Source organism: Aspergillus bombycis, assembly GCF_001792695.1.
Source record: "Aspergillus bombycis strain NRRL26010 chromosome Unknown contig00042, whole genome shotgun sequence".
NCBI classification, from domain to species: Eukaryota; Fungi; Ascomycota; class Eurotiomycetes; order Eurotiales; family Aspergillaceae; genus Aspergillus; species Aspergillus bombycis.
This window is the reverse complement of record NW_019170044.1, coordinates 186,657-210,929: the sequence shown is the minus strand read 5'-3', so window position 1 is coordinate 210,929 and position 24,273 is coordinate 186,657. Positions and strand designations below refer to the sequence as shown.

At 49.2% G+C, this 24,273-nt stretch overlaps 8 protein-coding genes across 8 annotated transcripts; 4 read left to right on the top strand and 4 right to left on the bottom strand.

The window, feature by feature from the left end:
* Positions 1–432: 432 nt before the first annotated feature.
* ABOM_006370 (putative phospholipase A2 (PlaA)) lies at positions 433–2,916 on the top strand (the record flags this gene model as incomplete). Its single annotated transcript, XM_022533499.1, has 1 exon — positions 433–2,916. The coding sequence occupies one exon, from the start codon at positions 433–435 to the stop codon at positions 2,914–2,916; it is 2,484 nt and encodes an 827-aa protein (XP_022389182.1).
* A 329-nt stretch (positions 2,917–3,245) lies between these two features.
* On the bottom strand, positions 3,246–6,340 carry ABOM_006369 (putative phosphatidylinositol-3,4,5-trisphosphate 3-phosphatase; the record flags this gene model as incomplete). Its single annotated transcript, XM_022533498.1, has 3 exons — positions 3,246–4,858; positions 4,936–5,137; positions 5,942–6,340. 3 exons carry the CDS (start codon positions 6,338–6,340, stop codon positions 3,246–3,248), a joined length of 2,214 nt encoding a protein of 737 aa, XP_022389202.1.
* A 1,194-nt stretch (positions 6,341–7,534) lies between these two features.
* On the bottom strand, positions 7,535–9,693 carry ABOM_006368 (pentatricopeptide repeat protein; the record flags this gene model as incomplete). The annotated part of the gene is made up of 2 exons (XM_022533497.1): positions 7,535–8,965; positions 9,040–9,693. 2 exons carry the CDS (start codon positions 9,691–9,693, stop codon positions 7,535–7,537), a joined length of 2,085 nt encoding a protein of 694 aa, XP_022389201.1.
* Positions 9,694–10,078: 385 nt separating this feature from the next.
* Positions 10,079–12,299, bottom strand: ABOM_006367 (U6 snRNA-associated Sm-like protein LSm4; the record flags this gene model as incomplete). Its single annotated transcript, XM_022533496.1, has 3 exons — positions 10,079–10,249; positions 10,300–10,491; positions 12,090–12,299. 3 exons carry the CDS (start codon positions 12,297–12,299, stop codon positions 10,079–10,081), a joined length of 573 nt encoding a protein of 190 aa, XP_022389210.1.
* Positions 12,300–12,491: 192 nt separating this feature from the next.
* hat1 (histone acetyltransferase catalytic subunit HAT1) lies at positions 12,492–14,236 on the bottom strand (the record flags this gene model as incomplete). The annotated part of the gene is made up of 5 exons (XM_022533495.1): positions 12,492–13,174; positions 13,237–13,466; positions 13,535–13,799; positions 13,866–14,141; positions 14,218–14,236. 5 exons carry the CDS (start codon positions 14,234–14,236, stop codon positions 12,492–12,494), a joined length of 1,473 nt encoding a protein of 490 aa, XP_022389209.1.
* A 722-nt stretch (positions 14,237–14,958) lies between these two features.
* ABOM_006365 (putative 3-hydroxyacyl-CoA dehyrogenase) lies at positions 14,959–15,951 on the top strand (the record flags this gene model as incomplete). The annotated part of the gene is made up of 1 exon (XM_022533494.1): positions 14,959–15,951. One exon carries the CDS (start codon positions 14,959–14,961, stop codon positions 15,949–15,951), a length of 993 nt encoding a protein of 330 aa, XP_022389208.1.
* Positions 15,952–18,031: 2,080 nt separating this feature from the next.
* On the top strand, positions 18,032–19,353 carry ABOM_006364 (Mn(2+) transporter ATX2; the record flags this gene model as incomplete). The annotated part of the gene is made up of 3 exons (XM_022533493.1): positions 18,032–18,081; positions 18,150–19,109; positions 19,170–19,353. 3 exons carry the CDS (start codon positions 18,032–18,034, stop codon positions 19,351–19,353), a joined length of 1,194 nt encoding a protein of 397 aa, XP_022389207.1.
* A 1,947-nt stretch (positions 19,354–21,300) lies between these two features.
* On the top strand, positions 21,301–23,454 carry ABOM_006363 (F-box/WD repeat-containing protein; the record flags this gene model as incomplete). The annotated part of the gene is made up of 4 exons (XM_022533492.1): positions 21,301–21,720; positions 21,818–22,443; positions 22,506–23,217; positions 23,272–23,454. The coding sequence occupies 4 exons, from the start codon at positions 21,301–21,303 to the stop codon at positions 23,452–23,454; spliced, it is 1,941 nt and encodes a 646-aa protein (XP_022389206.1).
* Positions 23,455–24,273: the final 819 nt, after the last annotated feature.

Here is a 24,273-nt window from a genome sequence, read left to right as displayed (position 1 = left end):
AAACTCGAAAATATGACAGTTTCACTAGCGCGGTTCTATCCAAAAGACGTCATGTCTTTCTGGTCGGAGCCAAAGCAATATTCCAAAGTAAGGGCGATTCCAAGGAACTGAACAGCTGGCCGATGAGGCACCTGGCCTCATGGAGCGAGCATAATTAATTAGGTTGACGGAGCTTTGTTACTCCCCAGACCAACAGCAGCAATTCATAGGTTGCTTTTCACACTCCGCAACCACCGCTAGCCCCAAAGAGGCATGCAGCCGGTCCGTCTACTGCGCCGAGGAATGCACGTGATATGATGTCACCCTACCTGCAAGTCGGGTAAAGTCGAAAATGCTACGAAAGGGATCGCCGTGGTCTGGCCCACTCGCCATGGCTTTAAAGGTTGCATGCTGCCCTGTGCCTCTCCTCTCCTGCGCGGTACCTGTCACAACATGGGTGCTGCGAAGGCATTGCGTCTTCGCTGGACTGTCCCTCCAGCTGTCCTGATAGCTTTGGGCAGTGGGGCACTATACACCACTAGTGGTCAGACCCGTTACTACAAACGCCCAATACTACAGACCGATCAAACAGCTCAATTTTCCACTTCGACGACCTATCAGGTCGACGACCGGTCCGCAAAGTCGTCATCTGCTAGCCCACAAAAAAGCCCTTGGGACTGGAGCTCTGAACACAGCTCTGATCACGGCGACCCGAACTCAATATGGACTAACATCCTACATAAGTTCGACGGGGTAAAGCAGACGGTGGGTTCAACCGACTGGATCGAAATCGACAGCCTTAAGAACTATATCATTCCGGACTGGACCCGACTGCTTCCAGCGACAGTGCAAAAGCTCCAGCGTGAGCTCTCAATGGCCCCCGGTTCCCTTGCAGATGATATCTGGAAGGAGGCTCACGACCCGGATATCAATCCGGAAATATTACGGGATGCAAGAGTCCGTGTGGGAGGCGATCTATGCCGTGAGGAGCTGGAGTTCAGGCGGAAGAGGAGGGAGCATGGGGTGAAAGCACTTGCATCGTACTTGGGAATCCCTGAAGAGGATATCCACCCAGACGACGTCCCTATCATTGCTATGTGCGGTTCAGGAGGTGGGCTGCGAGCGCTTGTCGCTGGGACTGGGTCATACCTGGCTACGCAAGAAGCTGGCTTGTGGGACTGTGTGACGTATACTGCTGGCGTCAGTGGCAGTTGCTGGCTACAGACACTGTATCATTCATCCATTACGGGGCGCAATTTCCAGAAACTGGTGGACCATCTAAAGCATAGGCTTGGCGTACATATAGCTTTCCCGCCGATGGCTCTCAATGCATTGACAACTGCCCCTACGAATAAATATCTTCTTAGTGGGTTAGTTGAGAAGTTAAAAGGCGACCCTGGGGCAGATTTCGGACTGGTAGATATATATGGGATGTTGTTAGCCGCGAGATTGCTGGTACCCAAAGGAGAGCTTGGAGTCTCAGATCGAGATCTGAAATTATCCAACCAGAGATACAACCTCACCGATGGGGCTCACCCACTTCCTATCTACACTGCCGTTCGACACGAGATCCCAGTCCTTGAGAGCCTTGAAGAAGGCCATACCAACAAACAGCCGACACCTGAGACATTGATGAAGGAGGCTCGGGATGAATCGTGGTTCCAGTGGTTCGAGTTCACGCCTTATGAATTTTTCTGCGAGGAGCTCGGGGCGGGCATACCCACATGGGCTTTGGGAAGGCATTTCAATGGAGGGGTCAATTCAATTCCCGAGGGACAGTATCCGATCCCTGAACTACGTGTTCCAGGCCTCATGGGAGTTTGGGGGAGCGCTTTCTGTGCGACCTTATCTCATTACTACAAGGAGATACGACCACTGGTCCGAGGCATTACTGGGTTTTCAGGCATAGACTCTTTAATCCAAGGGAAAAATAAAGACCTGGTCCGAGTTCATCCAATCGACCCTGCCACTATACCGAACTTTGTGCTAGGTATGAAGGATGTCTTGCCACCTTCCTGTCCTGAGTCAATCTTCCGAAGCTCGCATCTGCGGCTAATGGATGCGGGAATGAGCAACAACCTACCCATATATCCACTATTACGTCCCGGCAGAGATGTAGATATCATCCTTGCATTCGATGCTTCAGCTGACATAAAACAAGAGAACTGGCTTTCAGTTGTCGACGGGTACGCACGACAACGAGGTGTCAAAGGCTGGCCATTAGGCGCCGGTTGGCCAAAAGCGGATACAAAGTTGAAGGAAGCAGAAGAAAAACTCCGAGAAGCACAAAACATCTCCGAAGCGGAACTCAACTCAAAGATCAGGGAAGCTCAAGACAACGACAGAAACCCTGCGAGCAATGGACAAACCCCATCCACGGACCCGGGACAGAACCCTAGCAACGGAGAGACCGATCTAGATTACTGCAATGTCTGGGTCGGCACCACACAAGAGAGAGTCTCCGATGAAGAACCACCGCCATCAAAGCGTCTTTTCCAACCTAGGAATAAAGATCACAAAGAGTCCGATTTCCACCTGATGCGCCCTGATGCAGGTATTGCGGTCGTATATTTCCCTCTCATCCCGAACCCAGATGCCCCGGAGCTGCCTCCCAGCTCGTCGCTGAAAAGGTCCCCAGCCCCCGCGCAACAGAAGGAGACAAAGTCCTCGGTGAATGTTACCGACCCAGCGAAACCGCTAACACCGCATCCTGGCTCCATTGATCCGGACATTGACGACTTTCTCTCCACCTGGAATTTTGTGTACAGCCCTGAACAAATCGACTCGGTCGTTGGACTTGCCAAAGCAAATTTCGCTCAAGGCGAGGAACAAGTCAAGCGCGTCGTCCGGGCCGTTTATGAGCGCAAGAAGTCTGACCGACTACGACGGGAGGAGGAAGAGGCCCGACGACGGATGGAGGGGTTTGTGCCTCTTTGAGATTTCTGAGTGCTAATTCTGTCCTTGAACAGACCTTTACGTCCAATTAAAGTAGCATTAGAATACTGGTTGTGTATATATCTAATTGTCGTGAAATTTGTTACAACTTTGTGCCTTCTAGTATTAATCATAATAAAGCTTTTGTATGGGGTATGTTATATGTACACGAGCATATATATAATGGCCCGAAATAAATATCTCCCAAGGCAATTGCCATGAAACCGGTTATAAGCAGCTTCAATAGAAAAGGGGGGAAAGAACAAAAGAGTAGAAGGAGATTCGTATATCATCCAGATCACATGCTATCTACATGCCAAAGGACGGGTACATCACGAAGCTTTAGTGGTCTTCAGGGAGCTTGTAGCATCGTCTTGATCGCCATTTCCAAAGTAAGATTGTACGCCTTGGAAGTCTTCACTTTCTGCTCTGCTCAGGGCTTGTCTTTTCTCGTCATCGCCTTCCTGCTTCCGGTGAGCTAGCACAGACTCATTGTCGTCACTTTCAGCGAGACTGACGTCTTTGCTCTCGTCCGTCTGTCTTCTCAGCCCTAGCTCCTTACTTAGCATCTGCACCGAAGTTGTAGCAGCGGCAGTTGCGCTACTGGTGGCAGTACTGAGGCCTGTGAGGATCGGATTTGCATCCTCGGTTTCTTTTTGGTGCTCTGGGACGTCAGGGGCCCGCGTTGGAATGTTCTCCTGATCTCGTACAGCTTTCTGCTCTCCCAGGTCATGGCCTCGCCAGTCAGCAGCATGGCCTTCGAACATGGGTTCGCCGGGTTTGGGCTCGGTGATGATTTGGCCCGGCGTGGGGGCCGTCTCCAATTTCTTTGTTCCAGGTTCCGAAGGTGGGTATCTCCATACTACTTTAAGCCGGTCGAGAGCTCTAACCCCTTTTCTGGAGGTGCCCTTAATCCCGTCTAACGTGTCCCACTCTGCTTCGAAGACGCCTGAATCTTGCTTGTCGCCTCCTTCGAAGTAAGCGTTGAACCACACATGCGCAATGGATGTCACCATTGCCCAATCTTTGTAAGCTTTGCTTCTTCGTTCAAAATCGATGTTTATATCGGATGTTGGGAGGATGAGGGGCTTGCTCGGCTTGAAGAGGACGGCCGATGTGCCCTTCTGGGTAGTTGAGTCCTCATCGGATGAGGCCGAGCTAGATGAGCTGGATGAACTTGATGAATCTACAACAGATGAGAAGGCATTTTTGATGCCGTGTTTTTGGCCATTGGCGTTCTTTTTGTCCGTCTTCTGTGAAGAATTTATCTTCACTCTTCCATCGTCCACAACGATGCGTTCACTGCGTTTGAATAGGTGAAAGTTTTGAATCTTCTTGCCTCCATCGACGAAGCCTTCCACTGCAACCTTGACGCCATCTCGCAGACCCCACACATGAAGCTCGAGGATCTCCACCGGTCGTTCGATGTACTTCTTGCCCATTTGGTTCACCCAGCGATCGACATACCCGACCCAGCGCAGCTGGCTCGGGATACTCACTCCAGGGCCAAACCCAGACCGCATTCTCCGTTCGGTAAACCGTTGCAGAGCATCCTCCATCTTCCATCCTTCATGCGCCATCAAATAGCTACACGCGACCGTTCCACTCCGTCCCTTACCAGCCTTGCAGTGGACCACCGCAACTCTCTTCCGTGTCTCCTGTGCCTCCCCCTGAGAATCCTTGCTATCTAACCCATGAAGCCAGTTATACATACACCCCATGAGTGAGGGGATAAGCGCAAATGGCGGGGGATGGTGATCCGGGAATGGGTAGTGATGTATCCTCCCGTAGACAGCTTTATCGGGGTACCCTGTCCCCTCAGCCCGGAACTCAAAGACACACCAATCCTCGCCATGTTTGGTATCAAGGTATTTCACTAGATCATGTAGCGGGTTTCTGTAGGCGCGCTTCGGATAGCTAGGGGACGGGCCAGACGTTGCAATCACTGCATGGTACCGAAGAAAAGAGAACGCGTTAGCGACAGCGAATAGCGTGCTATCGGAAAGACTGTGAAAAACTCACGGTTATCGGTGACATAGCATAGATCTAGACCTGCTTCTGGGTGCTGTAATCTAGGACCAGCCACTATTTGTCGTAGGATCGACGCCTGCGTTGGACAAGAAGCCAAGCGCCAAATGTCAGTCTCGGCAGTGGGCACGGGGAGCTTTATCTTGACGAGGTGATCATACCATTGGCTTTGAGTATGCAGGTGTGTCTGCAAGGTCTATAGGCCTGTCTCAGTGAATGTAGCTCCTCGCGCTAAACTGCAGGACCCGAAAAAAAAGTGTGGATGTAAAATGTTGACCGATACGTTCGTGACCATTTGCAATGACCCGCCACGATGGAATGTGCCAAGACTCCACACTACGGCCGATAAGCTTTAAGGGGTTCTCTGGGGAAAACACTGGACGTTATGGGCACGGGAAATTAAAAAATTGCTTCGACTTTCCTGCCCTTGCGGAACGTTGGATTATCAAGGAGAGTTGGAAATTATGGCCGCTCCAGTCCTTCAAAAGGGTGAGGCGATTTACTTGTAAACGGGATATGATGTCACTGGCACGGGAAGCCACAGAATTCCAGGGAAGTAAACAAGCCTTAATCTTTTATCTTAATCAGATAACCATCCAGCTGACTCTCCTTTTGGGTTTGGTATGCTTTTGCTTGCAAAACGAGCGTCAATTAACTATTCATCATAGAACATGTCATAAATGAGTGACCGCCATTAAAGACCAGACATTAACATTATAATAATACCCTCTCATATGTCCTCCGAGTCATCCGTATGATACAAAGACGTTTCATGTCGCTTTCACTCCAGAAGCTCCTATTCTTTGTTCCTTTTCCCTTCTTATCTTGTTGGTGTAGCATTTTCATTGTGGACATATTCAATCCGGTCATTCTCGTGATCGTGAAACCTGTCAACCATAGCGGATCGAAATGATAATCGTCCCCCCCTTTTTCGAGTTCTCACACGGCCTAGTCAGGGCTGATCACCTAATAAATTCCGGATTCATGCGACTCCATAGACCTCAGTCACAGGGATAGTGAAGTTCTTTTGAGTAGATGTGACGTTTGCATGGCCAAGAGCATAGAACTCGGCCTCGCCTTGGAACCAGGCGTGTTGTACATGGACCGTCCACACGGGGTATAGTTGAGATACCACCTTCGCCTTCACGTGCTTGTCATCACAGAAAGCGTAATCATCTTGGACATTGGTACCCGAGCAATGGGTTTGGAATCCGGGAGTGTTCGGGCTCGCGACGCCAGTAATATTGAAGTTATACACGCAGCCGCCTGGGGAGCAGCCAGTGTTGAAGTTGGCGACGTGCCAGGACAGAGCTGGACTGGTGTTGAGGCGATGGAGAGGTAAGGCAGAGGCAAAGTTGAGAGAAGCAAGAACGACCGTGAAGAGCGAAGAAAGTTGCATGGTGGATATACAATAGGTAAGTTGGCTGAGTATGAAGAGAGTATATAGTATATAGGTAGCAAATAGACTTTTGGAGGTAGAGATCAGAAGGGCAACGGATGTGCTTATATAGAGATTGAACAACTAGTTGTAGGGGGAAGTAGATGTTCAGGTCGTGAATGCAAGGTCCAAACCATCAACCATATCAGAGGGTCGCCGTGCTTTTTAGTAGTACCAATGGATGAATGGAGGTCGGGCGCAGGAGCCATTCGACCCCGAGAAAGCGAAGACCCGACCGGCTGTGGAGCACTTCGACCAAAGTGAACCACCAAACTAGCATCCTGTCGATCACTAACTTCAGTGCAAAGATTTTGCCGGACTACTCCGTACGGAGAAACCTGAAACCTCCATCTCATGAGAGGCAAAGTAGAGGATATCGTAGCGGCATCGGCATCATCCCTTCGTCATGAGTGTAACCCCGTTCATGCTAGGGGTGAGGTGGCAGGTACCGCGGGGCTGGTTATATATTAAATATCAATGCAACCGGAATAATATCTCGATCTTGTGCCCACGTCCCTATAGTAAATCTGTATATGACTATCCTCCGCGATGCAAGAGCTGATGCAGTGTGTGCCAGCCATCGTTCGGTGGACGATCGCAATCTCGATACCTCCGTGCTGTAGCGAGGTCAATTATTTATAGAACCACCGATGAACATTGTATCCGTACTGTAAGGAGATAGCTAATCACGGAACGCATGGAACGGAACTGGAACCGTTCGAACCGTAGTTCAACCTAAGACTTCTCCCAGTGGGACCGACTAACTTGGATCCCAAACATCAGACTCTTGGCTCCGAGATAAAATAAACCCGACGATGGTTTGAGGGTCGGTTTGGTGTTGCATTGGGGGTCTCAGTGTGAACTCTTTCGGCTGGATGAGATGAGAAACATTCCTGGTGTGCTTCTCGAGGGTCCATGCATAGAGATGTGGTACTGTTACTTTGCAGCGTTTGATTTTTCCTGCATCAGGTCGTTGTCGATGCTCTCCGCGGACGTTGGCCTTACGATTGCCTCAACGTCAGGTGGCCATTGACGTCAAATCTCTGATCTGTCACATCCATCATGGATGATTTTTAAACCTCAAAGCTACCGTTAATATACGTACACTAAACTACAGTGGCAGCAAATATATTGTACAATGTAACGACACCCAGTTCAACTGGATGGCGAATTTACATCGGCCTTGACCTGATCCTCGGGGATTAGTCCGCCGGGCTCGTAATCCTCCCATCCTTCTTCCTCTCGGGCCCTTGCAATAGCTAGCCGTCTTCTTTTCTGTTTCCGTTTCTCTTTGCTTTCAGCCCGTCGCTCCTCTTTGCTTATGGTCCTCCGCGGCCCCTGTCTAAAACGATTGGCGTATTCCGGGGGTGAATCAGACGGCACCTTCTTGATGAGACCTGCGCGGACTTGTGTGGGATCAAAGCCATCCGCTTGTCTGCGCACTAACGCATCCCTGATCTGCGGGTGATACCTCAATTGAACAGCATACTGGTCGCTCGAACCGGTACAGAGATCTCGGATCTCAGCTCGCGCATCTTCGCTGGGGGATGCATCTCGTGCCAGCAGATCCTGGAAGTACATGTATGCCGATTCAAAGTTACCAGCATCTAAACACATGATGATGAGATGCTCGAATGTCGTGGCGTTCGGTACCACACCCAGTGTGGCCATTTCCTTCACAACAAACATGCCGGCATCGGTATTTTTAGCCCGGCGGCACATGCCAATAAGGGAGTTGTAGACCGAGACATCCGCCTTCTCCGAACACAACGCATAGAGTTGCTTGTAAAGTGCAAGCCCATCGTCCACCACGAAGGGATCGTTAATAGCTTCGTGCTCGCACATCTCGAGCACTACTAGAGCGCAACGAAGGGGAATTTCATATTTCAAAGCTTTGAGTTGCTTGAGCATAGACCACGCCTCACGTGGATTGGTTCTTGATTGTATCATGTAGGTTAGAATGGCGGCAGTTGAGCTTGACTCCAACGCAATATTGGCTTTATGCATTTCGCAAAGCACTTCAAACCCAGCGTAAAGGTTTCCAGAGATCACATGGGCCTCGGTAATCTTTTCGTAGTCTTCCACACTAAGAGGTACGTCGGCTTCGGTCAGAAAGCGAGCGACCGACCCAGCAAGCTCAGTATCCCCTGTGCGGGACGCCACTGTCAATACATTACTGCAGACTCCGTATGATGGGTAAAGATACCTCAGTTCAACCATTTGATCCCACACGAAGCGTGTGGTCTCATGGTGAACGGCAGCACTCGCCACATCTAGTACGTAAAGCCACAGGTCTGTCGTCATGTCATACCCCTGATCAACCCGCGAACGCATCAACCGCACCACCTCGTCAAACTCCTCAAATTCGCAGAGGTGGTAGATGAGCATACTGTGCAACCAACTCTCAACCGGCATGTCCTTTCTCTCCATGTGCGCAATATGATCCAGGGCTAACTCGAATTGATGCTCCCTCACAAGGCCAGCCACCACATAATGCCAACCATCCGGGCTCAATGGAAGCCATCGGTCTCGAAGGGTACGCACAATTTCCTGGCGTAGTATATAGTCCGGATGAACTGCGATAGCCTATTAATGAGAAGGATTATCAGCCAAAAAGATCCTGCAAAGTGTAAGGAAGAAAACCACTGTAGGCTGCATACCTGTAAAGCTGTATGCAGCGTTCCAGAATCCAGTGTAAATCCATTCGCCTCCATCTCTGCTAGTAACTTTCGAACTACTTCTGGCGATCCACGCTCTGCATCAGAATTGGCGCGTAATAGTGCCCTATAGTGCCGTACCTCGGGGCGTACATGACGATCTCTGATCAGAATGCGCAATATCTGGCTCGTGCTTAGGACCCTTGGGGCTGAGGTCGTGAGCTCTTGAAGCTTCTGCTCCAAAAATGATGTCGGTTTGTGTTCAAGAGTTTTGGGAACTCCAGGTGGGCGCTTGTGGGTATACTCTGTGCCAGAGATCTCCTCTTTCAGCGATGTGCCAGCATCTTGCCCAAGCTGCTTGTGGTTCACATCCAATTGATTCGGGGCTGTGTGCTGGTTCGTTGGTTCGCTATATCCATCTCCCAAAGACCCATCCTCCTTTGGCGGATCAATTCCACCAACCTTTCGAATAGAAGCACTGCTCAAACATTTTCGCGATGTTGACACAGGGCCCGCTAAGAAAGCCGTATATTGACCGGGTTTAGGAGCTCGTTTACCCTTTATAAGAGGGATACCGGGGCGCTTGAAGGTGTTGAGGCTGAATGATGGACAGAGGCAATACCAAAGTCCATCTGCAATAAGTGTCTGCCGTGGCATGTCGACCCTCTGGGTAACCAGAAACGTCGGCCTTCCCATCTAAATTCCCATGTCAAAAAGAACCATATCATCACGTGACATCGGCTACCATGACTGGATACGATAATGGACGAAGTGAGGCCAGCATAGTAGCTGAGTAACCCAAATCAGTACGATGGCTTTCCAAGTATTCATTGGTTGGACTCTATATAGAGAAGCTATCCGGTAGGAAATAAAAAAGCGGTTCATATGGCACATTTCCCATTGAAAAAAAAAAAACAGAGCCAGATACGCCAGGATCATGCTCGACTAACCCGCCCAACGGACCTCATGAATTACCTACATCATCTCCTCGGGGTATCTATCTTTCTCTCGCATCACTTGTTATCACGCTTTAGACATATCTTTAGCTGCCACCTCGGCCGCGGCCGCGGCCACGACCACGTCCACCACGACCACCCCGATCACCTCTGTCGCCCCGGTGAGAGTGTCCACCACGATTGCGGTTCGAAGGCTGGTTCTGCTGTTGTTCCTTGACCATCTCTATAATCTCTTCAGGGATCCGTAGATATTTGATCTAACACACATTAGTACTCGCCAAAACCACTTGCGCCTTAGACAACCTACGTTGTTTCCTCTGATATAGACTTCCGGCAGCCTAAAGAACCGATCACCCTCTGGACTAGTCTGAACAACCTCTTTGAGTATTAAGTTCATCCAGTTATCGCAATTGGCAAGATGTCCGTTCAGTGTTTCGCCGTTCTTAAGTTCCACGAGCATTGGATGGCCTTGGGCGGCCGTGAGCAGTCCTAAGGGTAACTATGGGTAGTATACCGTCAGCAATCGCAAATAAGAAGACCAAGCTGGTCAGCTTTAGCGTGGCGGGTAAATACCATTTCGCAAATTTATCGGTGTGGGTGATATGAAAGGTTGGCTGATATCCGAAAGTGAAGCGGGCGATGGCTTAGATACAGTTGCTCTTAGCAGAATCAGGTATCCACCAATAAAGCGACACCGAATAATAGCGACAAGTATGAAACAAAGCGTTTTTGAGGGGAAGAGCGGGCCCTCAGTGTGTTGAATTCGATAACCAAGAAGCTCCGCACGAGCTTCCAGCGGCGGCGGTGATCGCAACCTGGAGATCCGGAGAAAAGCAAGTCCGAGATCCGTCAACTACTAGTAGTAAATACTCCAGCCCTTAGGCTAGCCGCTTGAGCTGCACGTCTATGTAGCGAATCAAGCTTGTGATGGGACGGGTCTATCTCTTCATGGAATTGAGTTGACTCAGGTCTGGAATGATATCCATGACCACGGATCCGGGGTAATCCCGTCACTTCTCGATATTTACGATGGAGTACTAGCTGCTAATTGGCAAAAGCGCTTGTATCTCTTCTGGAGACTCGTCAGAGGAGCCAATCTGTCAATTTCTGACAGTCCAGATTGACCATGTCGACGGCCTTGATGCTCAAGATGTCTTCGGCTTTACTGTCTTGTATACGCTAGCTGAACGACCAGAAATCCTTTACCTGCTTACTGAACCATAGACACCAGTAGTTGATATCACGCTTATAGACTATTGTATGGACTTTGAGGTATACATATGCCCAGAAGCCCAGCCGGACACTAGCCATGCCAATGAAGATCAATTAAAAGAAGATCCTGAATGGCGTTAGGCCCATTCACAGCAAGAAATAAACCAGGAAGGGCAAGATATTCGCAAGACATTACTCCATGATAGCACTGATTTCCAGGCAAACTGGAGAAACTGCAGAAGTCTTGGTGTAAGGTCAACCTCCGCTTCATGTATATCCCTGCTGCGATCCGCGGAATAAGATACAGATTTGGTCCGTTCCCTGGATCATGGTCCTGGCACTTCGTATGTAGTCAATATACGGAAGAGACAACCCAACCGCCGGAGGCAGTACAATATATAGGACCGAGCGATACATCCCATTAAGATTTACACAGCCCTCTGTGGTCAGATCATTCTATTTTGTTACCCCCGAGCAGGTTGCGCCTATTTGAGAGCCAAATATCTCACCTCAATTCAGTGCTAAGGGTTTTGCCAGAATCTGTTTGGTAGTTATCATTGTGGTTCTTATAATCGCGCTGATATACAGAATCCGTCACTATACCATGTACTACTAGTAGTATTGCCGTCGATGCCGAGCAGATCGAGCCACACGGAGCGAAGAAAGACGTGTCCGGTTGGCTTATAGGTCCGCAGCACGGAGGGTCAGATGGCAACAATGGTGGGAAGGAAGAACTCAGGGACCCGACTTGAACTCCGTCACTTAGCCATAACCTCCCGACAACCGAAGCCGACCCTGCCATCCACTGAAACCGGCTCTAGTCCATACCCTAAGCCAGGGCTCATGCAGGTTGGGCTACAGGATTTCAGGCGAGCACTTGAATACGTCGGCGAGCTTGCTGGACAACCAAACCGCAGCACAGGAGAAGCGCCCTTCCAGAAAGAAGATGAATCCTAAGGTCGCCGGACATCTCGGCGTACGAAGCACAACACCGAACACGATAGCGCCATCGACAACTGGTCTCTCAATGGCTATATCGTTAAGAATGAGAAGTCTGATGAGCCTGGATACTACTTCATCTATGACTGTAGACATACTGGAAGCTATAGCCCCTGATCCACCCAGCTACCGTGAATGATGCCATTCATTAGTAGAAACAATATACAAATGATAGCATAGATTTGACAACTCGTGAGCGCTGATATTACATTTATCGAAGTTTCCTTCGGACAATTTAAGCCAGATGCGCCAACTTTGGAAACCCGAATAGGGAAAGCAGTTCGTAATTTACACCTTCGGACGCTTGGAAGCTTCCGGTTCACCCTCTTCCTCCTCATCCTCATCCTCTAATGTGAACTTTCTCTTAGCGCGCTGATCCCTGGCGGGAGTATCACCGGAACTCGTGGCTGAGTCTTCTGAAGCTGCAGTTTCAGGCGATTCACCAGACTCCTCTTGCTTAGCCATTAGAGCCTCCTCTCTGGCAGTGAAGACCTTGATTAATGCTTCGTATCCTTCCTCCACGTTGGTCACTGTTTCCTCAAGTTTCTCGATACGGTCGCTCATCTCTAGCTGGATGAGAATATCACGAGAGCGCTTGAAGAGACGTTGCTTAACTAGCATGCGCCACCAATAATACCGCCTCTCATTCGGATCCGCAGCATTATGTTTCTTTATCAATAGACGTGACATATTTGCGCCACCAGCATGACGATTCTTGATGGGAATCTCGCCCAGGAGAAACATCTCCAAGACATGAGCAAACTGTGTTGAGGCGATCTTATAAGTGGAACGGATATCGTGGAGAAGCTTTGTGGGGATGAGGGCAGATGTTGGGACACGACGAGGGCGCTGTGTCTTAGGGAGTGCTGCGTAGGGGTCGGGATTGATATTCACGTTGTGTTTAAGGAATTCTGGGCGCAGGATGTGGAAATCTGCGGTATCGCGAAGCGCGTCAAATGCTTCATTGGGGTCTTCGACCGTCAACTCGATAATTGTCGAATCATTGAAGCAAGCGGTATGGATGGTCGTATACAGATGGGTACCATGTCCCGAGCTTGGTGTGGAGGGAGGATCAGGAACTGGGCAATCCGCAGTCGGGCTGGTAGCTGTGCAGGTCGAATCTCGGGGCCTGGGAAAGGGTCATTCGTGACCGAGGCTTTCTCTGGAGAATCCCTCTGGTAAAACCACCAGCGATATGTTGTTGCATATCCGACGATGGAATATTGTGAAGCATTGTGGGTAGGAGGCTTCACTTTCTCGTACCTGCGATCATCGGGTTGTTGTCAGCCATACTCAGAAATGTCTTCTCAGACAAGAAAGGATTCTCATACACGAAGTAGACCGTCCAGCGCTCAAGGGTCCATTCGGGATCCTCCGTTTCTAGGGGTGTTCCAGCCTCGATGAATAGTGACACGAACACCTGAGCCCGGTCCAACAGCCGCCGCACCTGAGGATCAGCGAGAGACCCCGCCCAGATCTCATATGTTCGTCCTCGAGTGACATAGTTATGGACAAGCTTTCCTGGCGGTACAAAGTCCTTCGCATCTTTGTCTTCTTGGACGGCGTTTTCATAATCAGGAAGCGTGGAGAATGCCTCTGCAGGTTCGCACGTTCGTCAACGATGATACAGTGGCTTCACCTGACTCCAGACTATATACTGACCTTCCGGGATAAATGGGTTCAATGTCTTGAGCAAGTCAACTGCTGAGGTGTCGCCCACGGTCTTAAACTTTTCATCGTAGGAAATATGCATATGCGGACGGAGGTCATGAGCAGCGAATCGTAGACGGATGATCAATCCCTTGTATCCGAAAATTGTTTCATCATCGCCAAAAATTGGGTAAGTAAACTGAGGATGGAAGCTAGAGAGCGTCTTCGGTTTTTGTTCACCAGGCTGGACAAGAGTGATCTGGACGGCGTCATTAGCGTCGCAGGTCCCTAAACGACATGATTCTTGTCAGCTGGACTGGAGCTTAAATTATCGGATAGGGCGAGGCATGAGAGGAATAATTACAGTCGCCTTCGCTCGCCATATTGCCTAGGAAAAGAGAAAGTAATAAATCCTTAGTTTGAGGGTGGTAGCTGAATGAAGTCAGTCTCTTTCTGATGACGGCGCGTGTTGAATCGCGTTGCGCGAACCTCAGGTATAACCGTTTCGGGTTTAGCTCCTTTGGAGAGAGACACTCTGGAGGTATGACTTCAACACAATTCCCCATTCTCCGAAGTTCGTGTCTCACACTTGCTCGCAGCGAGATTCGAGAGTCAATCCTAACACAATCATGCTAACATAAAAATATTGTTGAATATGTACTTATCCGAAACAAACCGGCTATGATGAACACCAAGAAGTATAGGTCGTCTCAACTTTGTATGCTCATTGAGGATACGATCAGTACTTCTACAATAGTTTTTGTTAGGAAAGCAAGTCAAAGACACTGACTGACCTATCATTGACGGGGCTAGTTAGTATGACCCAATGGTCAACCATTTACTACTAGTAGTAGTACTTAAGTTGTTTATGTGCAGCGGTTGACCTCGGCTGTATGGGTAGTGGTACCCCATACAAGGCGGCTACGGGCCGCCGTCAATAGCGGGGAGACTAGGGATTTCGACTATACTCGGTACTTGTTATGAGACCCGGAGGTCCACCCAGTTCTAACCACTCCGGGGTTCATTTTACCATTGTGGGTGTAGTTTGCGCACTGAATCGGACTGAACCAGCACAGATCAAGAGCTCTATCATACTCGCGGAACAATGTCGGTCACTGACCCGCAGAGGATCGCCTTGATCGGCTTGGGAACCATTGGCATGTCCATGGCCGCGTTGCACTTGTCTCGTGAGAATGTGACAGTCGACGTATTCGACACAAGACCAGATTTCGACCAGTACCTTCTCAGCACTTTGCCAAATTTCCTGGATCAAGGCCCATCAGCAGCAGTGGCTTCATTGATTGCCTCCGGCCGTTTACATATCCACACCTCACTAGAAACCGCCTGTGCGTCTGCCACAATCGTTCAAGAGCAAGGACCCGAAAACCTCGAATTCAAGCAGACCCTTTGGGCTCAAGTTGAATCATTGGCCCCACCATCTGCGCACTTCTGGACCAGTACGTCTGGTATTGCCGCATCCGCCCAGCAACAAAAGATGAACGACAAAACTCGCTTGCTTGTTGTGCATCCTTTCAATCCACCGCATATCATGCCACTACTAGAGATTGTACCCTCACCTGATACGTCGCCAGAGCAGGTGGAGTTTGCGCGCGAGTATTTCTCCGTTCCTGGTTCGAAGCATCGACCTGTGGTACTTCAAAAGGAGATATCAGGGTTTGTGGGGAACCGTCTGGCATTTGCGCTACTACGAGAGGCATGCTATTTAGTACAAGAAGACGTCGTGAGCGCAAAAGATCTCGACACAATCCTAATGGCTAGTTTAGGGCCAAGGTGGGCGGGCAATGGTGTGTTCGAAAGCTATCAGCAAGGAGGTGGTGAAGGTGGGATCCAGGCCTTTCTGGACAAACTAGGTGGCACTATGCAGGTAGTGTGGGATGACTTGGGCAAAGTAAATGTGCTAGGAAGTGAGGAGACAAGTTGGAAGGACAAGGTGATCTCGCAGGTCAACGAAGCTTATGGGACCCTGACGCCAGGACAAGTCCGCGAAAAAGAAGAAAGGCTGAAGGACTTTGTGGCGATACAGACCAAGAAGTACGGGCATGATGTAGCCATGAGAGACTCGGCTAGGATAATGTAGCACAAGTCTCAAAGCCCAATGCGAATATGACGTCATTCGGCGCATACTAGTGGAAGCGTTTGAAGAGGTTGTCGAACAAAGCACAGTGTCATTTGCTTCATGCAGGTGAAGTAAAAATACCAGTTTATGCAGCTATACGTCGAGTGCAACTTACATTGAAATGGACACTTGCTGATGTAACATGCAAGGAATAGTTCTGTAAACCATATAGTACCTGCCCTTACTCTGTTATTTTACGTTTACACCACTAAAGAATTATCCAGACGATTGACTTAGGGCTATTTTAATATTTTCCTTCATACATGTACAATGCGATTATTATCGTTCCCTACCATTGGGCGGATAGGAGGTGGGGAACGGCTTGCGCGTAGGCGGCCTTCCAAGTTCTGTATTTGTTTCTCCCCGGCAGTTTAAATAAACATCAACCTCCACAATCTCTCCATCTGCAGGTCTGAAGGGCGGCATGGCTGTTACCTGTGGGCCTGATCCCGATAACCTATGATTCAGAAGGATTCCCCTTTCGCTGTTAAATGGATAGTATTGAGTTGGATAATACATCACCACGCAGGAAGGTTGTCAATGACGTCTCACGAGAAGATTCAAAAGTGCTAGACTGTAGTGACGGAATTCATACAATGCAGAAAAGAGATCGCTTGCGCAAGTGGTGGTTGACCAATATCCGCCCGGAAGTAGCCGCCGAAGATGGAGACCCGAGAGACTTCCTTGGTATGCCGTTTCGAAAAGATACAGCAGCTTGATTTCCACTTTACTGACCAATAAGTACAGCCCTTGAAAGAACATTCCTAGCGTATGTTCGTACGGCAAATGCACTTGCTTCGTTTGCGATCGTCGCAGCTCAGCTGTTCATCCTTCATCATGATTCTGTCGTGGCTGGGAAAGTACTGGCTTGCCTATCGCTTGCATTTGCTATATATATCCAGCTGGTGGGTGCTGTGCGGTATTTTAAGCAGCAAAGGTTGCTTCAGCGGAGAAAGTGCTATATATGGAACCCAGAGAGTATCAAGGTTGCGTTATTATTCTTTGTGGTAAGTGTTTTATATCAACTTTGCCCTTTCGTGGTTTATACTGAGAAGCCTCTGAAGATATCTACTGTAGCCCTAGTGTTAGTGGTTGTGTTTGGATAGCCCCGACGATGGAAAGCAGTTCATGTGTTGGTTTGCACGCTCTCCAAATATTAGCTTCGTCTGAAACATATAGCGTATATAATCCCTCTAGAAAGTTGCAGCCGCAGCACAGCAGTTTCCAGGTCAATTGATCACTAACGAGCTTTTGATCTTATGCTTGAATGAATTGCTTGCTAGCTCATATACCTACTAGCATATGGTGTCAAGCTCAACTATCTTAATGCGGGCCTCTGCTTCATTTTTCCAAGAAGCACTAAACGTACAAGAGATAGACGTAAAAGATGATCGTCATTGTCGAGGAGATTGAGAGCGTTGCAACCAAGAACAGGTACTAACCTACTTTGAGACTGTCAAAATATTTTTCCTCCGCAAGCATCACGAAACAATGAATGCGGCAGGCGACGCTTTGCCTTACGGCCTTAAGGTTAGGAAGAAAAAATCAAAAATTAATTGCGGTAGAGGAACGTGCATCGGAATTAGGAACATTTTCGGTAGACACCCATGAGCCCTGTAGAAACTTTTATAGAAACAAGCTCAGGAGGTGCTAGCTCTCAATGTTCGGTATATTATCCACTGTTGTTTTACATTCGATCTATTTATTTCACTTGATTCCGGTCAGTCCCCTGGTGCTGTGGGTCTTCCCGCGGTTCCTTTTCCAACTGCGGCGGATCGCAATCTCTCCAACCACACGCCACGTCTTCAGCCCGACCTTGACGCTATCGCCGAAGGGATTGTTTGTTGCGCCGATTCTTCTTATTCTCCAACTTATTCGCCGTATTGTGTTGCCCGTCCCACCATACCACACATTGGCCGAGCAAGGGCGTTAGAAAGGTGTGTGCGGGAAACAGCAACAGCCTCAGTTATTCCGCAATTGGCATCATGATTGAAGTCCTCTAGAGAATCCGAGACACAGCTCTGGAATAAAGAGGCCGACCATGGAGGGACTTTTCACTTTGCTCGCATTGAGCATTGTGATGGCAGTTACGTGAGTTTATTCCCTTTGATTGCCCCACTATGTGAGTGCTCGCAAACTAACAGGCCCATCTCGCATAGATCTTTCGTTGTGGGCTCGTTACCACTTGCATTCACGCTTTCTTCCTCCCAGTTGCGACTGATATCATCCCTTGGCATGGGAGTCTTGGTCGGGACATCCTTGATTGTGATTATCCCGGAGGGGGTAGAAACTCTATACAGCGCAAACTTACCTATTGACCGAAAAGCACTCAGCAGTCGTTCGACCGGGGCGGTGACCTGGCAAAACCGGAATATCCCGACCGTCGCTACTGCTATGATCCATACTCCTGCAGAAATTAACTCGGTTGATGTCCCTGTATCCTCTTTCGCGGATAAATCTACACTATCGCCCACTTCCGACTCCACGCCATATGTCACACGCCGTGGGGAGAAAGGAGAGGAGGCATCAGATGAAGAGAAGAAGAATACACACGATGACGAAGGGAGCTCGCCACATGCCTGGATTGGGATCGCACTCATTAGCGGTTTTATCCTCATGTATCTCATCGACAAGCTCCCGGAATTCGCAGCGCCGGCCAAACAGCAACGGACGCCATATCATATTTCTCTCGATAACCTAGGCTCCGGATTGCGTCGCAATTCATCCCCCTCACGGGAAGGGGGGCTGCTGGATGCTGGAAATAGCCCCAGGAGCAGCCACAGCTTCGCAACAACCACCGGGCTTGTTATCCATGCGGCTGCTGACGGAATCGCTCTGGGAGCGTCGAGTTCCGATACTGGCCTAAGCTTCATTATATTCCTCGCTATCATGGTCCATAAGGCCCCAGCATCTTTTGGTCTTACGTCAGTCTTGTTGAAGCAGGGTCTCTCCAGCCGCGCTGCGAGAGCGCATTTACTGGTCTTTAGCCTGGCGGCGCCCTTGGGCGCGTTGGCGACTTTCTTATTTGTGCAAGTAATGGGCTCAGGGTCTAGCAATGACTTGACTGCTACTCAGTGGAGAACTGGGGTCCTTCTGTTGTTTTCGGCCGGTACATTCTTGTGAGCCTTCCATAACCCAGATTACCTAAGAATATACGATGACTAATGGTCTTTTCGCAGGTACGTAGCCATGCACACAATGCAAGAGAACAATCCAAGTGCTGTCTCGCGTGAGACACAAGGGAACGGATATGGCGACTCAAGAGACCTTCCGTCCAAGTCCAACAAATCCATGAGGGATTTGATTGCTTCTGTTGTCGGCATGATTTTGCCGCTGTTTCTGCAACTCGGCCATGCCCACTGACATCTTTTTTCACGGTCATCTACTATCCTTACTACTAGACTGGACCTTTCCACAGATTCTAGCGATCACATACTCAGCTTCATACCCACGGTAAAATGTTTGTTTGCATTTGCATGGAAACTTAGCGTTCAGATTGGGAATATAGACTTGGAAGTCTTCTGGTGACGGGGCATGTCTGTCTATCTACTGCTTCATGGCTCTCGTATATGCTGCGATTCATGTATTCTCTTGTTATATGTATTGGAAGGCTGTATTGCTCTTGCTGCTTCAAAGTTCTGCGCCGCTGGGTGCCGTACAACCGTGCCCGGCCTAGACCACGCGACTGGATCCCTTTTTAGACGTTTCTGCCTATTGTATTATTGATTTGCTTGTGACCATCTCGGTCATCATTGCATGCTCTGACCGGGATCAGATTGACGTAGACCTGGAGTTAAGCAGTTATATAAAGCCTGGGGGGGGGGGGGAACCAAGCGTGTAGACAATCCCAATTGCCCCGACTTCGCCTAGACCGGTAATTGACTGGTGATGCAACAATTTGTCAAGTCTGACATACCTTGGATCTACACAGGTCCATGGTCGGACGCTGCATGCCGTTCGCTTACCCAAGGACTTGGGGCAAGTAGAATCTGGGACACGACTAGTCGATCCGAAAAGGTTAAGTTATTGCTCCTTTGTGTGTCAGTTACCAAAACGTAGTGGGATTGAGTGGGCAAGAGAGAACTCTGGCCACTGGGCATATTTGTACCCAAACAAAGAGGGCTTGTTGAATGTAAATTTGCTGACTGTTCCTGCTTTTCATATTTTCCTTCCTTTTTATTGCTTCTTTCCCTCACCATCCATTGTCTTTTTCCTCTTTTCGCCTTGTCCAACCGACACCGTCCTCAGTTGATCCCTACCATACAGGATTGGTTAGTACCTACTGCTTAGGTAGCAGTATCCTCAAACTACTCAGAAGGTGCTCCTCCGCAAATTCTTCACAACCTAACATAAGGTTACATGCTCCCAATTGGTACGGGTGGAGCGATAACTGAGAATAAGTGTTTGAACAAAAAGAGAGAATTCCAGTGGGACCGCATTAAAGAAAAAGAAAAAAAAAACAGAAGAAGAGAAAAAAAGAATACACAGGAACCCAGACACAGACACGCAATCCGTCTGACGGTTTGAATGCCAGTCGAAGATACTTTGCCCGTTGACACATACCTATCATCATACCCACGAGGTCTTTTTTTTCCTTTCCCCCGTACTCCGTACATTCATCAAGTACATGTACGGAAAGTGGATCAACAAGGCACTAATCAGAAGCGTCGACTGCTTGGCGGGTCTGCTTTCCAATGACCGCACCTGACGAACCCCATCAACGAGTCACGACATTGCATGATTATTCGAGATTAAATTAGGTACTCGTCAGTCTTGTTCTTTCTCCGCTTGCTTGTCTGGTGAGGACCCGACTGCTGGCATCTGGATGGCCTGGAGAGACGTTCAAGGTCGTATGTAGTTCTTTCCACAACCATTTCTCATCCCCAGTCAACCTGTGTCGCCTTTCCCTCTTTCTTCCGTCTTCTCTTCCCTTATTCTATTCCTCTTCCCCCTATTTCCGGGCTATCGCCAGTCACTTTCCCAATCCGACCGTCGGAGATCGTCCGCTTATTATATCACTATTTTCCTGCTCCTTCACCTAACCGGCGCAACATCGTATTACTTTCCTATAATATTGGTTTTCTTTCTTTATACCCCCCTTCCTCGTTCCCATACATTCTCTATATCTCCCTAATACACTCGCTCTTCCTTTCTTGATCTATGAACGACACAGAGTCCGGAGGCATTTGTGTGAGGCGAGATCGATATTCGTGAAGGTTGGGTAGTGTCTGGTGGATGATATAACCGCCCTACAGCGCGCCACTTCCTCACACCTCGGGACGTTCTTTTTCGACTCGGTTCGCCAACGGGATGAGTCCGCGGAGTGTCCCTGAACAGCCGGCGACAGCCCATACCCGAACGTGTTCGGCCACGGATTCGGTCGCTTCGCTTTCGAGTGCCCATTCGAGGTCGTTATCCTCGAACAAAACTATCACGTCGATCCCCCCAAATCTTCTCCCTTCAGCACCCGCATCGCCGCCTACCCCTGCTCCTAGTCCCACCCCTCAGCAGAGACCTCCGACATGGCTGTCGGCCGATGAAGACGATGACGCTTTCCTTTTAAATGCCAGGATTCATTTCAGTTCCCTGTCCAGCTTTAAAAGGCAGAAGTTCTTGGAGGGTATTCTTAGTTTATGTGATAGCCAACATCTCAGTTTTGTCTCTAGTTACGTCAGTCCTCGCCTGAGAAAGGACCCGTTTCTGGTCTTTCCGACTGAGTTATGCTTGCGGGTATGTAATATGGACTTTCGGCCGTGCGGCTACTGGCGTGTGGCAACTCGCGATCTCCGCTGACTTTTGGCGTTTTCTCCTCCGTCGCTTCGCCTAGGTACTTTCGTTCATCGATGATCCGAAGACATTAGCAAGAGCATCTCAGGTATCGAGGCGGTGGCGGGAACTATTGAACGATGACATCACATGGAAAAACCTCTGCGAGAAGCATGCGTATGCATCTCGTAAGTCTTCGGAGGATGACCGGGATTCCGTAGACCACATGCATACCGTCTCCAGCACAAACTCCCTGGCTGGGTCGAGGAGTTCGCTCACTTCCAGCTATCAGTCTCGGGATGGCCACCCCGGTTTGACTCGCTCACTGTCGGGGGACTGGCTTGCGTCAGCAAGTTTGTCGTCACGAAAGCGGAGAGTCCGGCCTTTGTCATACAGGACCCATTTCAAACAGAAATATATGGTGGAATCCGCCTGGAACAAAGGCGGGCGATGCACCCAACGGCATATCCTGCCCGATCAGGGAGTCGTTACGAGCCTGCATCTCACGCCCAAGTACATTGTGGTTGCTTTAGACAACTCTAAGATTCATGTCTATGACGCCAATGGGGGTAATCAGAAGACGCTTCACGGTCATGTGATGGGCGTATGGGCCATAGTACCCTGGGATGACATACTGGTGAGCGGTGGCTGTGACCGCGATGTCCGTGTCTGGAACATGGCTACTGGGTAAGCCGAGTCCTTCACATTGGCATTCAAGGGCAGAGATACTGACTTTGCATGTGAAACAGAGCCGGTATCTATCTATTGCGTGGTCACACGTCAACTGTGCGCTGTTTAAAAATGTCTGACAAGAATACGGCTATCTCGGGGTCTAGAGATACCACGCTGCGGATATGGGATCTGGCTTCAGGAACTTGTAGAAATGTCCTGGTTGGACATCAGGCTAGTGTCCGGTGCCTAGCGATTCATGGGGATATAGTTGTTTCTGGAAGCTATGATACCACTGCACGCATTTGGAGTATCTCCGAGGGGCGATGTCTCCGCACGCTTTCGGGCCATTTTAGTCAAATTTATGCAATCGCCTTCGATGGCAGGCGAATCGCTACCGGTAGTTTGGACACCAGTGTGCGGGTATGGGACCCGCAAAGTGGCCAGTGCCATGCTATCCTCCAAGGCCATACATCTTTAGTGGGGCAGCTGCAGATGCGGGGTGACACACTCGTCACTGGTGGCTCAGACGGGTCTGTCCGTGTTTGGTCTCTGACCAGAATGACCCCAATCCACAGGCTAGCGGCCCATGACAATAGCGTGACAACCCTTCAGTTTGACAGCTCGCGGATTGTCAGCGGTGGTAGTGACGGCCGTGTTAAGGTATGGAGTCTACAAACTGGACAGTTACTCAGGGAATTGTCTTCACCCGCAGAGGCGGTTTGGAGGTTGGCCTTCGAAGAGGAAAAGGCTGTGATCCTGGCGAGTAGATCAGGCCGGACAGTCATGGAGGTAAGAGTTTCATCTGGTTAACTCGTGGTCGATTGATTGACCATTTATTTGCAGGTTTGGACTTTCTCTCCTCCTCCGGAAGAAGATACCGATGAATTCGTGCCACGAAGTTCCTCAAGTACACCTGGGATGCGTCCTGCCCAAGACGATAGCCGGCAGAGAGCGTACCATTCAGACCCTCCACCGATACCCCTGGGCAACGATGATGATCAACTAATGGCGGATGCTCCTTCCTAGCACACTCTTCTCCCATGATTCGACGTTCGCACGATCCTATAATCTTCCCCCGCCTTATTATGACCGAGAGTAATAATCAGAGTATCTACTTTGTTTCCGAGGGCGTCTAGGATCTTGTCGCATCCGAAACATACAGTCATCAGTTTTGAACAGCCATCACGGGCCAGGATTTGCATTATGGGTGTTGGTGTTTCTTTTGCTTTCCAACCGTACCATTGTTCGACCCCACGAACTACAACGCAGATGGAGTTTCAGGTGGGACATTGTCTGCTTTTATGCAACCGCCGGCGTACCAGCGTGATTTGTTTTGTTAAGACTTATTTTTATTCTTTATAATAGGTTAGATGATATCCGCCTCAGGAGGTGATGGATTCGGGATCTAAAGGGATCTGTGGCTTCTAACTACATAAAAGCGAAGAAAATATATGGGGTCCCATCCCAACAACATATACACACTGTAATGTCATGAGTGAGATCCCCTGTTCGATCCGAGGTTGTACACTCGATTGCCGTCGGGACTTACTCCTTTGTATGTGGTAGAAGTTTTCGGTACTGTACGCTACAGTAATTATCAACATCAACTCACTAACGTAGTCGGCGGTCACTGCAAGCCAGCGGCCAGCTCTTGTATTCCATACAAATTGGCCCTTTTTAATACTGGAATATCTCAACCAGAAATAGTTAAATTTTAAAACTAAAAATATAATATAAGAGTAGCCAAGTAAATCTATAGCTTATATTTAAATTTCTTTTTCTACTTTCTCTAAGCTCTATATCGAGATTGTCAAAAATACAGCTGTAATATTGAATACTAAGTAA